Source organism: Chiroxiphia lanceolata, chromosome 3 (assembly GCF_009829145.1).
Source record: "Chiroxiphia lanceolata isolate bChiLan1 chromosome 3, bChiLan1.pri, whole genome shotgun sequence".
Lineage (NCBI taxonomy): Eukaryota > Metazoa > Chordata > Aves > Passeriformes > Pipridae > Chiroxiphia > Chiroxiphia lanceolata.
The window spans coordinates 76,568,667-76,578,930 of NC_045639.1; the positions used below are offsets into that span (position 1 = coordinate 76,568,667).

The 10,264-nt window shown below is 41.9% G+C and overlaps 1 protein-coding gene across 2 annotated transcripts; it reads left to right on the forward strand.

Moving 5' to 3' along the window:
- Nucleotides 1-6,050: 6,050 nt before the first annotated feature.
- Nucleotides 6,051-10,014, forward strand: NDUFAF4 (NADH:ubiquinone oxidoreductase complex assembly factor 4). Of its 2 annotated transcripts, none has more exons than XM_032683927.1 (3): nucleotides 6,051-6,211; nucleotides 6,936-7,033; nucleotides 9,188-10,014. In XM_032683927.1, exons 1-3 carry the CDS (start codon nucleotides 6,085-6,087, stop codon nucleotides 9,482-9,484), a joined length of 522 nt encoding a protein of 173 aa, XP_032539818.1. In that variant the 5' UTR covers nucleotides 6,051-6,084; the 3' UTR covers nucleotides 9,485-10,014. The 2 variants fall into 2 exon arrangements, with proteins under 2 accessions (XP_032539818.1, XP_032539819.1); XM_032683928.1 differs by lacking the exon at nucleotides 6,051-6,211 and adding an exon at nucleotides 6,435-6,483 and having other exon boundaries at nucleotides 9,188-9,504.
- The last annotated feature ends 250 nt before the right edge of the window (nucleotides 10,015-10,264 follow it).

The following is a 10,264-nucleotide window of genomic DNA, read 5'->3' on the forward strand; positions in this document are numbered from 1 at the left end:
GTTGGTATCATTAAAACCTTTCTTGTTTCTCTATTGCATTCTCTACCAGCACAATTTGTATATGTAATCACTCAGGTATATGGTGACGCATACAAATGAAAATGCTCAGAAAACCTGTAGGAAGAATGTAATTAATTTTCTGTATTACTGTACATAAAGCATAGTATCTAGAAATAATGCAAAACTAAGTAAAACAATACAGCATTATTTGTCTTATTTATGTCTTCCTCTGTGACATATATTTATGGGTACTTACTGCATTAGGTGCAGATCAAATCCTTCCCCTAACAGAAGCCTCTTCCAGCTTTAGTGTAGATGCTGGAATCCGTGGCAATGGCTTGTGGAAGCAGCCAGGAAGCATGTTTCATGTGTGCCAGGCAGATTTTTAGCTACTGTATGTCTAGAAAAATACAGGTACAGGACAGGGATTCAAATGCTACTTATCCAGCATAACACTGATTAAGCCATTTAGCTATTAAACCGCACTGTAACTTCTCCAGCTTCTTAAGATCTATATATAAGCCTTCTTTAAGACTGAGATATATATAAAATGGTTTTGGAAGCGTTTGCTAAGGTCATTTTGGCTTTCCCATTCTGCACAAAATTTGGCTTTTCATAGGTAAAGAAAACATTTCAAATTTTTATGTAAAGCACACCCGCAAAAACACAATTGGCAAACTGCAGAAGGATGCAATTAAAGTGTAAATGAAATAAATAAAACTGGTTCTGCAACTACTTATAGAAGCATGGAAATAAAATGCCTTGATACATCAAGTCACAGATAACAGAACTAAGTTATAAAGTTCTGTATACCAAATGCATCAAACCTGTATAAATATTTATGCATCATCACAAATTAATAACCATATGGAGAAAATATAAATATCCCTTATGGAAAAATATTACATTATTTTAGAAGAAATATATTACATTATATGTACCAGCCCATATAGGTTATATATTTGTTATGTGCTATATTTAATGAAAGAAACTCCAGCAGATAGCTGATAAATGGATTCATAATATTAGCTATCTTCTGGACCATCAGATAGCTACTGCAGTGGCAGTGCAGTAAAATCATGGCTACTGTTAATGCTTCGAGTCAGTACAAAGGATGGTGTTTGTCTTGGGTGATGTTGGTGCACCAGCAAAGCCAGCCCAAGGTGAGCCAGCTACCATTCCATTCCACCCAGTTTCTTCTCACTATTGGTTCACCTCCTCCTCATTGGAGCTGGTACAATCATTTCTGTCATTGCTGGAGTGAAATGGTCAGGGAGCAAAGTGCAAAGTCTCGCAAACCAACCAACCAACCAACCAACCAATCTGGCAGCAATACAAGTTCAAGGTATTCATACTCCTCCTGTCATCTGCCTTTTGCTTTTCCCTCTGTGTTTCTGGCAGCTTTCTGTGGGACCAGTCAAACCATCAGTAATTGATACAGCTTAGAAAAGTTATGTGAGTTTCTTTCTTTATTAAATCAGACTAGCTATGTGATATTGTTTGCTCTGAACAGTTCCTACGCTCCCATTTTGGCAACAGAGATGAACTGAAGCCAGGGTTACAAGAAATAATGAGGCTGTCAGTTGTCTCAACTAGTGTTGCCACTAAGAAGAGAACATGGGGAACTAAACCCTGTGAGTAAAAATGAAGGAAAAATGCATGCGTAATTGCTAAAATTAATTCATTCCAGTACCAGGCTGGTTCACTCTCAAATATGCTGGCTCCTACTGTGCATTTCCAAATCAAAGTAACCTGCTAATTGAGATACAACAATCAGATAGGAAAAATATGGAAGATGATGTCAGATATACCAAGCCACAGGCAACCAGGAGAATTTAAATGCAATGTCTGAAATTAGTATTATCTGACAAGGACCTGTCTGGACTGGTATGTGACCCTGTAAGGCTGAGCTTGATCCATTTGCCATAAACTTCATCCACATAAGGACTTGACAAAAACTCCTTTAAATAAAGCACTGCAGCCACCTAGCCTTGAAAAGATGCAAGTGTTCGGAACATTCTGATCACAAACTGTAATTAAGCAAAATCCTTCCATGTACTTGTAGATACTTCAGAAGCCAGTAAGCGGTGGATCTGTTGAAGCCAAGAGTAACAAACTGAATTAAGTAACAGAACAACCAGAAGTCACTAAAAGGCAACACTGACCCATCAGTGAGTCTGCCTCTCGACTTTACTCTTGTCCGTTCAAGCTGCAGGACAGTAATTTTTGCTTGGCTCATAATCAATGCTTGCTAATGCTATGTTCTCTGGTTCTGCCTAACACTGATGAGATAAGGAACAAAAGGATCAATGCTCTCATTGTGTTTACTGGGAAACCAGTAATCAGGACAGAGGACTCAATTCCCTGAATCCTAATTATACATGAATTTGCTCAAGTATCTATTTAGACTGCCGTAAATTATGAACAAACAGCAACAAATAGACGAGAAGAGGAAAGTGTCAGTGGCAGAAAATGTGGACAAGATCAAATATAAACCTATGCTGCTGCTGTATAAGGGCACTTCTAATTTTTCTCTGCTGTCAACTGCTGTGTCATTTACAGACCACAAATCATGTAGCAAACTTAACCTGCCTCTTCTCAAAAATTCTCAAGTTGGGCACCCACTATGAAAAAAAGACTCTTATTTCACTGAGATTACCTGCCCATCTGGACTCATACTCTGATTCCTGACCTTCTGAATAGTAAAGACAGTAAAGAAACCTTAGAAGTACCACATAGCAAAACAAGATGATAATGACATTCCTGTTCTCTCTTCTCTAAAGGGAATTTTCAGTAGGTCAATCAGAATTTTGATGTTAGCTAACTGCCAAAGTTAATTTCTGATTTTCCATTTAGCTACAGAACTAGCTGAGAAAGAAAAAAGAACACAGCATATAATCAAAACCAGGATGAAAAATGGAAAAGATTCAAAAAATGGTCACAAATGTACTTTTTATTTTCCAGGTGCACAATAGCTTTAGAAATTTCTCCTTTAAGTGGCGTGAAAGGATTAAAAGGAGATCTAGGGTGGCAGCCTATGACACATGTATATTGTGCAAGCTACAGTATTTTTCTCTGATGTGTTTGGTGCTGTCCAGTGTTGAGAACAGGCTCCTAGTGTACATGAGCTCAGCTGGATAGTCTGTGTTCTTGTAATGGGCTGTTTTGTTAAAGAGCTACTTGACAACCAATGTATTTGTTATTTTTAAATTCCCTGAAAAAATTCAGACTCCTAGCTCATGAAAAATGCATCCCTACTGAAACACTACCTAAAATGAATATATACACATTCATTTTTTAATAATCACACTTACAGATACTTTATATGGAAAAAAAATCCAAGTTCGTGATTACTGATATTTAATATCAGCAAGGTCACACTGGTAAAATACCAAATTAGCAAAAAAAAAAGTTTTCCATCTCAGTTCTTCTGCTTGTTACAGTCTAAGAAAGACTCTTCAAAATAAAAATCTTGTACTTTTGATTCTTCTTTATACATGAAAAGAACAGCCTTGTGCCATCCTTAGTGATAGGAAGTGACAGGCAGAGCATGACATCACTCTTTGTTTTTAACTGACTGCCTTCTGGTGAATTTATTTTGCTGTCAGTAAATATTATGGCAGTGTTAATCACATTCAGGCTTTAAGGAGACAGAAGCCTTGTGCTGAGTTTGATCCCAGAAGTTGGCAGTTCTTAGCTTTTGAAGGGAGAATCTTTTTTTCCAAATTTGGCACAATGGCTGATCCACAGACAGATCAATAGGAATGTCTCAGAGAAATGCTAAAGTACACATCAAAGGTCTACAACCTCCAAAGGCATCCATATGGATTCTTCCATTGTAGCCACACCAGACAGACTCAACACTTACAAAAGCATCAAACCCTGTAGTCAAAAACACAGGTTTAGTCTGCAAGTAATTGATATTTAAGGAAACTTGTCACCAGTCTGACTTCAGCAGCTTTTAACAGCTTCCATGTTCTTCTTATCACTATATTACTTGTCTTCTTAGTATCATTACACATGCGATGTCCAAAATAAGATAGGGTCAATAAGTTTATTACCAGAGAACAAAGACAGGTTTCTGTCCTCCTACAGACAGTGAGAGTCTTTAAAATAAAGAAGTGGAGAAACTGCACCTTCATGATGCCCAAAGCGAGCAGAGATCCAGCACAGACCATGCTCATACTACCTTGTCTCCACTGTCTTTCTAGATCTAGCTGGTTTTCCTCATCCACCAACTCATCTTTTGGCTTCCTTTCAAGGAAAACACTGTCATTTATTAATACAGTATTCAAGCATGCTGTAGCTTTAATAAATATCACATCATAATTGTTATTACTAAGTAGTGCAACTAGTAGAAGACCAAAATCTGAAAACACAAGTTTTGCATGCCCACAATAATAAGAACAACTAGATGCAAGGGCAGAAAATAGGTGATTTCCACCTAAAAAAAAAAAAAAAGTATAGCGAGAAGTCTGGTCTTCTCTCTGTCCTTCACTAATACTCCCGCTCCAAATCATAGAATCACAGAATCATAGAATCATCTGGGTTGGAAGGGACCTCCGAGATCATCAAGTCCAACCCTTGATCCACTACCACTGCGGTTGCTAGACCATGGCACTGAGTGCCACATCCAGTCTTGTCTTAAAAATCTCCAGGGATGGAGAATCCATCACTTCCCTGGGCAGCCCATTCCAATGTCTGATTACCCTCTCTGTAAAGAAATTCTTTCTAATATTTAACCTAAACCTCCCCTGGCACAGCTTAAGACCATGCCCTCTTGTCTTGCTGATAGCTGCCTGGGAGAAGAGACCAACCCCCACCTGGCTACAACCTCCTTTCAGGGAGTTATAGAGTGTGAGGAGGTCTCCCCTGAGCCTCCTCTTCTCCAGGCTGAACAGCCCCAGCTCCCTCAGCCTCTCCTCATAGGACTTGTGCTTGAGTCCCTTCATCACTTCACTCAGGCAACTACTGCCATGCCTTAAGTCTGCAAACAGCATATACACAACTTAAAGGAATTACTTGTTGACTAAATCACACAGCAGCTGGAATTAGTAAGACACTAATCTCTTTTGGTAAGAGACCCTGTGAGTCCTGGTTGAAATGAGTGGTCGACCATCAGGCTCTACTGTTTCTTGCATCAGGATAAAAGTCCTTAGTGTTGCTCTTTCTGCTTTCCTTTCTCTGAGGATTCTTTATCTTTTCATGCTTTGCTTCTTGAATCTATAAACTGCTGATTCCATCTCAAAAATTTTGATTCTGCCTACAAGTTTACTTTTCTTATCTTGCATGGCTCAAGGCTTTCTCAGTACTTCCTCTCAAGTCTTTCTCGCTATTTTTTGCAGAAGTCAGAAGAAAGGTTAGTTGATTGGGCTGAAAAAGAGGGTCTGCACCCTGATGGCATTGTGTAGCCTACAAACTCTGAACAGTACGGGGGAATTGTCCCGATTTCCATGTGGAGTAGGTCTTCTAGATGACATCTTCCTATAAAATTAATTTTCTGTTACTGAATAGACCAGTGAGATGCTTATAGGGAAACGCTACACACGTTAACGAGAGTGTAAGGCAGAACATCCCTAAATATTTCCACGTTATCAAGTAAAAACTTGAAAATACTCAAAAAGCGGGTGCGACATGTTATGTACACCGAGATGCCTCGGTGCGGTTACGAGCCGAGCCGCAGCACTGCGCTGCCCCACCGAGCGCATCTCCACCCATTAACAAAGGGCGACAGTCACGACATGACGTAGCCGAGAGCTCATGCGCCACCCGGCAACTCCTGCGCCCGCCGCCGCGGTTGAGAAGGAAACTGTGTGCCAGCCCGCGGCTTCGGGAGCATTCCCGGCGGGACCCGCCCGACCCCGGCTCCCCGGGGGCTCCGAGCACACATGCCTTTAGAAAAGCCACGGCAGCACCAACGCCGCCCCGGGCCGGCGTCCGCCGGAGCGCCATGAAATAAAAAAGCGAATCGTCTTGTCCCTAGTTTTCATTTGTCTCTTTGCCCGGGTTAATCCGCTGTTTTCTTCCGGTGCATTATTTTCTTCCGGTGCATTCGCCGCTGCAGGCGCGGCGCGGGCGGCGACGATGGGCGGGCGGGTGACCCGCGTTTTCCGGACCTTCAACGTGGAGAACCGGGCCCGCCGCGAGATCAGCAAGGAGAAGCCCACGCCCGCCCCGCGGCACCGTACCGCCCGCATGGACGCCACGGCCGGTGCGTGCCGGCCTCGGCGGGCGGGGGGGGAAGGCTGCCGGCGGTGTCTGTGGGCCCGGCGCAGCGCCGTGGCGCGGGCGGAGGAGGGGAGAGCGGGTGCCGGGTGCGGGGGGCGCGGGCGAGTAGCGGGCGGGGCGGGGCGGCGGCGTCGCGGCGGGGCCGGTGACATTGAGAGCGGAGAGCGCGCGGGGCATGCCGGGAGCCGCGGCGGGTGCTGGGGGTGGCTCATGGGGCTGTCATGGGGGGGCAGCTGATGGGAGCGGCTGCTGGAGGTGATTGCTGGGGGCAGTTGCTGAGGCCGGTTGATGGAGGTGGTTGCTGGGGCAGTTGCAGGGGGCAGTTGCTGAGGCCGGTTGACTAGGGCCGTTGCTGGGGGCAGTTACATGGGGATGGTTGCTGGGGCAGTTGCTGGGGTGGTACTGCAGATCTGTACCCAGTGTGCCACAAGCTTCCCACAAGCGTGTGCTTCCCACAAGCGTGTGCTTCCCACTGTGCTGTGGCAGGTGCCCCGGGCAGCACTGCACTGTGAAGCAGCATTGTAAAAGCCAGAGCTGTGGGGAGAATGACAGCTTGCCAAGAAGGCCTGTACTTTTGGAGGAGCCATGCCGTGCCTTCTGGGGAAGCATCGAGCTGGCAGAACTAACAAAAAGGAAACAATTTGACTCGAATCTGTCTTTTCTCCTTTTTTTTCTGTCCCTTCCCTTCTTCTCCTCACTGCCTTTAGATCACCCAGAGATAAAAGAAGAAATTTTAAGAAAGGACGATAGGCTTCTCACATTGCTAAAAGATGTTTATGTCGAGTCCAGAGATCCACCAGTACGGGTGAGTATGTCTCTTTGTAGGAGCCATATCAGCATCAGCTCTGGGGTCACCAAACTCAGTGCAAATTTTTGTGTCAAGAAAAATGCTCTGTCAATGCCTAAAAACTACCTTATTTTAGTAGATAAAAGTGGTGTTTTATTACCCTTCTATACGTCAGTAGCACTGACTGTGTCCGACCCTGTGTTTTGAACCTGTGATGGACTGTGACTATACAAGTTTTTAAATGCTTACAGAGTCTTCCTTTTTAACATTGTGTTGATTCTGTTTTGTTTTTTACTTAAATTCTCACTTGGGCAGTTGTCCAGCCTTTGGCAAAGACACAAGAATTTGCGAGAGATCGCTCGTGGTGTTGCAAGAAGAGATTAAGACTGCTGTGGCAGCAGTGATGTGATCGAGGACAAAGATGTTAACATTTTAATGGAGTCTTTAACTACTGATGTTCATGTCATATAGTGCGGAGACTTTTTCTTATCTGGCTGATGAAGTGCCTTAGTTTTTTTCTACTTAATTTTACGGCTTGTATGGTTATCAGTTTCTTTATTGCCAGGCTGCAATCTTCGACTTGGGAAGGCAAAACATACTCCTTCTCATTCAGTAAAATGCGGCCTGGGGTTCAGTATCCTGTTTTCCATCATGTTATGTTATGGCTTGTGCATTTTACCTGTTGCATTTTTGGACCACTTTATTCAATAATAAAATTTTTGTAATAATTTTTAGAATCAGCAAAATTCCTAAGTCTGTCTAATTTGCCACTTGCATGGTATTCAAGTCTAAAAATATTTAAAATGCAAACAAATTTCTTCAGTCTCTTTCTGAAGTTTCCATTTAATTTCTATCCTTAATTTTCATCATAGAGGACAGTACTTAATTCTTCAAGTGCTGAAGGTCTAGTCTCAGTATCTTTCAATAAGCCCGTCAAGAGAGATTTGAGAAAAAGCCAAAAGTGGAACAGATCTTTCCTTAATTCTGAGGTTGCTGCCACATAAGACTTTCTTGTTTGTGTCTGCTTGGAGTTGTTAGGAAGAACATGACTGATGTGTAAGCACAGAGATCTATGGGCAAAACTTACTCCAAACGCTTCCTTCCGTTCCTGATGTCACACTGACAACTTTGTGCATTGTGTACATTACGGGTACCTACCTCTATGTATGTTTGGTATGTCTGTCTGTGGTAGGTGGAAGAGCACCATCTCTGGAGTCCTGAAGTGGCAGATGCCCAGAGACAGATCATTTAATCCAGACTTGAAAAATCATTCATTATCCAGGCACAGTTTTAGCACAAAGTAGAAGGAATACATGGAGGACAGATCAGACATTCTCTGTAGTTTAGAAACAGACACACAGATGTAGCATCCACATCAGTTTTCTCAGCATGTGAATTAATACAGAGTGTTTGTGCACCAGTCAGTGGCTGTGGACTCTGATTACTTTGAAAGTACTTTTAAATTTAAGAAAGATTTAATTGTGTCCTTTTTTGTGCCTGTGTGTCATTCACTAGTAAAATCTTAATAAAAGGCAATATGAGGAAACCAAAACTGGTTTGGAAATTACTTGAAAATACGAAGGGATCTTGGAGAAGAGACTTTATGTGTCTTCATGCTTCAGTAGTCATGGCAATGAAACTCTATATAATGCTGCAAAATAGTTTCTTTTTGTCCAGGAAAGCTTGTTCTCTAGACAGAGCAAAGGAAGGAATATTTTTAGTAGCAAAACTAAAATTTGAATATGAAAGGAAGGGGAGAGAGACTACATAAAAAAGTTTTCCAGTAGTATCAGAAAGATACCAATTTGTTGTATGATTTTATTCTTTTTGTCCCTTGCAGTGAATCAGTACCAAGTATTAGGTTATCTGCGTTTACACTTGGCTACCAAAATCTGTAGTTAGCTTTGTATGAAGGGCTGCCAAGTCTGTACAACACGTAGAGTGCAATGCATGGGATGCTTTTCAGCATTTGGTTGGGAGTTGACATGTAGGCAGTTGTATGTAGAATGGCTGTGAAAGAAATTACAAGAAGCAAGGCTGGCTAAGATTATTTTTTTGTGAAAATGAAGAAAGCTTACAGGAATTGCCATATTTAGGAAAACAGCTTTGCTACAGTATGCATAGTAAACAGAACTGCTGTTAAGTTCTTTTTGTTTTCCTTCCCACAATTAGGTAAAAGGTGAAGGTGGAGAACATCTTCCGTGTAAACAGGAGGAAAAGAGACTTACAAAACTAGGCCATTTGGAAGCTCTAGATGTTAAGAAAGTTTCCAAAGGCAAAATTTCCATTGTGGAGGCTTTGACACTTCTTAATAATCATAAACTTCATCCTCAAATATGGACTGCAGAGAAAATAGCAGCAGAATACAGTCTGGAACTGAAGGATGTCAACTCTCTTCTGGAATTCTTCATTCCTTTCACCGTGCAGGAATTTCCTAAAGAAACCAAAAAAGCTATAAAGTCAACATAAAAATACTTGCCTAAACCTGGTGTGATCTTACTTGTGTCTTAATTTTACTCTTAAGTATATTCAATGTCTGAAAGTTCAGAGTTGGTAACGTTGTGCAACAATGCCGCTTCCTTATACCAGTGAGATGTATTCAAGCAATTCCATTCTGTATTGGATGGCTTCAATGAAATGCAGCAATTACAGTTTGTAAACCAGAATATGACCAGTAAGTGGTATGAGAGCGTGTCACACAGTTCTGATTATCCCATTCAAACATTACAAGTTCAGTTAAAGGACTTTACCTTAACATTGAAAGATTGCCTTTCTTAGCAGAGACTTCCTGGCCTGCAGCTAAACAGGTGCTCTGCAGGTGTTAGCTCTGTAGTTTCATGTTGCTGTGTTCTTTCAAGGATTTGTTGCCAAGGTGTGTGTATATGCAAACAGCTGTCTTTCTTTTGTATAAGAATGGAATAGTAGTTATACTTTGTAAAGAAGGTTAACCACAAGATTTGGGAAATTCAGCTGTGTCAACTATAAAATAAAAAGGTGAATAGCAAGAAGGCCTCTTTCTGGTGCTGGAACAGTAATGGCTGATGCACAGCTCCTTTTCTAGTCTATTCTGATTTAGCTTAAATACCTGCACCTCCCTAGGTGCTGTCAGCCAGGGAATTTGCAAAGAGCGATGATCTTCTAGCACCTGCCATGGTTTCAGCAGTCCATGGCATCTGCTGTCTGAGAAATAATGCTTCATGTTAATAGGTAGTTGTGCAAATTCAACTGGATCTACTAATTGGAGCCACT

Bases quoted from the DNA above. Each gene is read 5' to 3' on its own strand.
- NDUFAF4 (XM_032683927.1), top strand. From the start codon at position 6,085: ATGGGCGGGCGGGTGACCCGCGTTTTCCGGACCTTCAACGTGGAGAAC. The intron at 6,212-6,935 runs GTGCGTGCCGGC...CACTGCCTTTAG, and splicing joins CCGCATGGACGCCACGGCCG to ATCACCCAGAGATAAAAGAA. The intron at 7,034-9,187 runs GTGAGTATGTCT...TCCCACAATTAG, and splicing joins CCAGAGATCCACCAGTACGG to GTAAAAGGTGAAGGTGGAGA.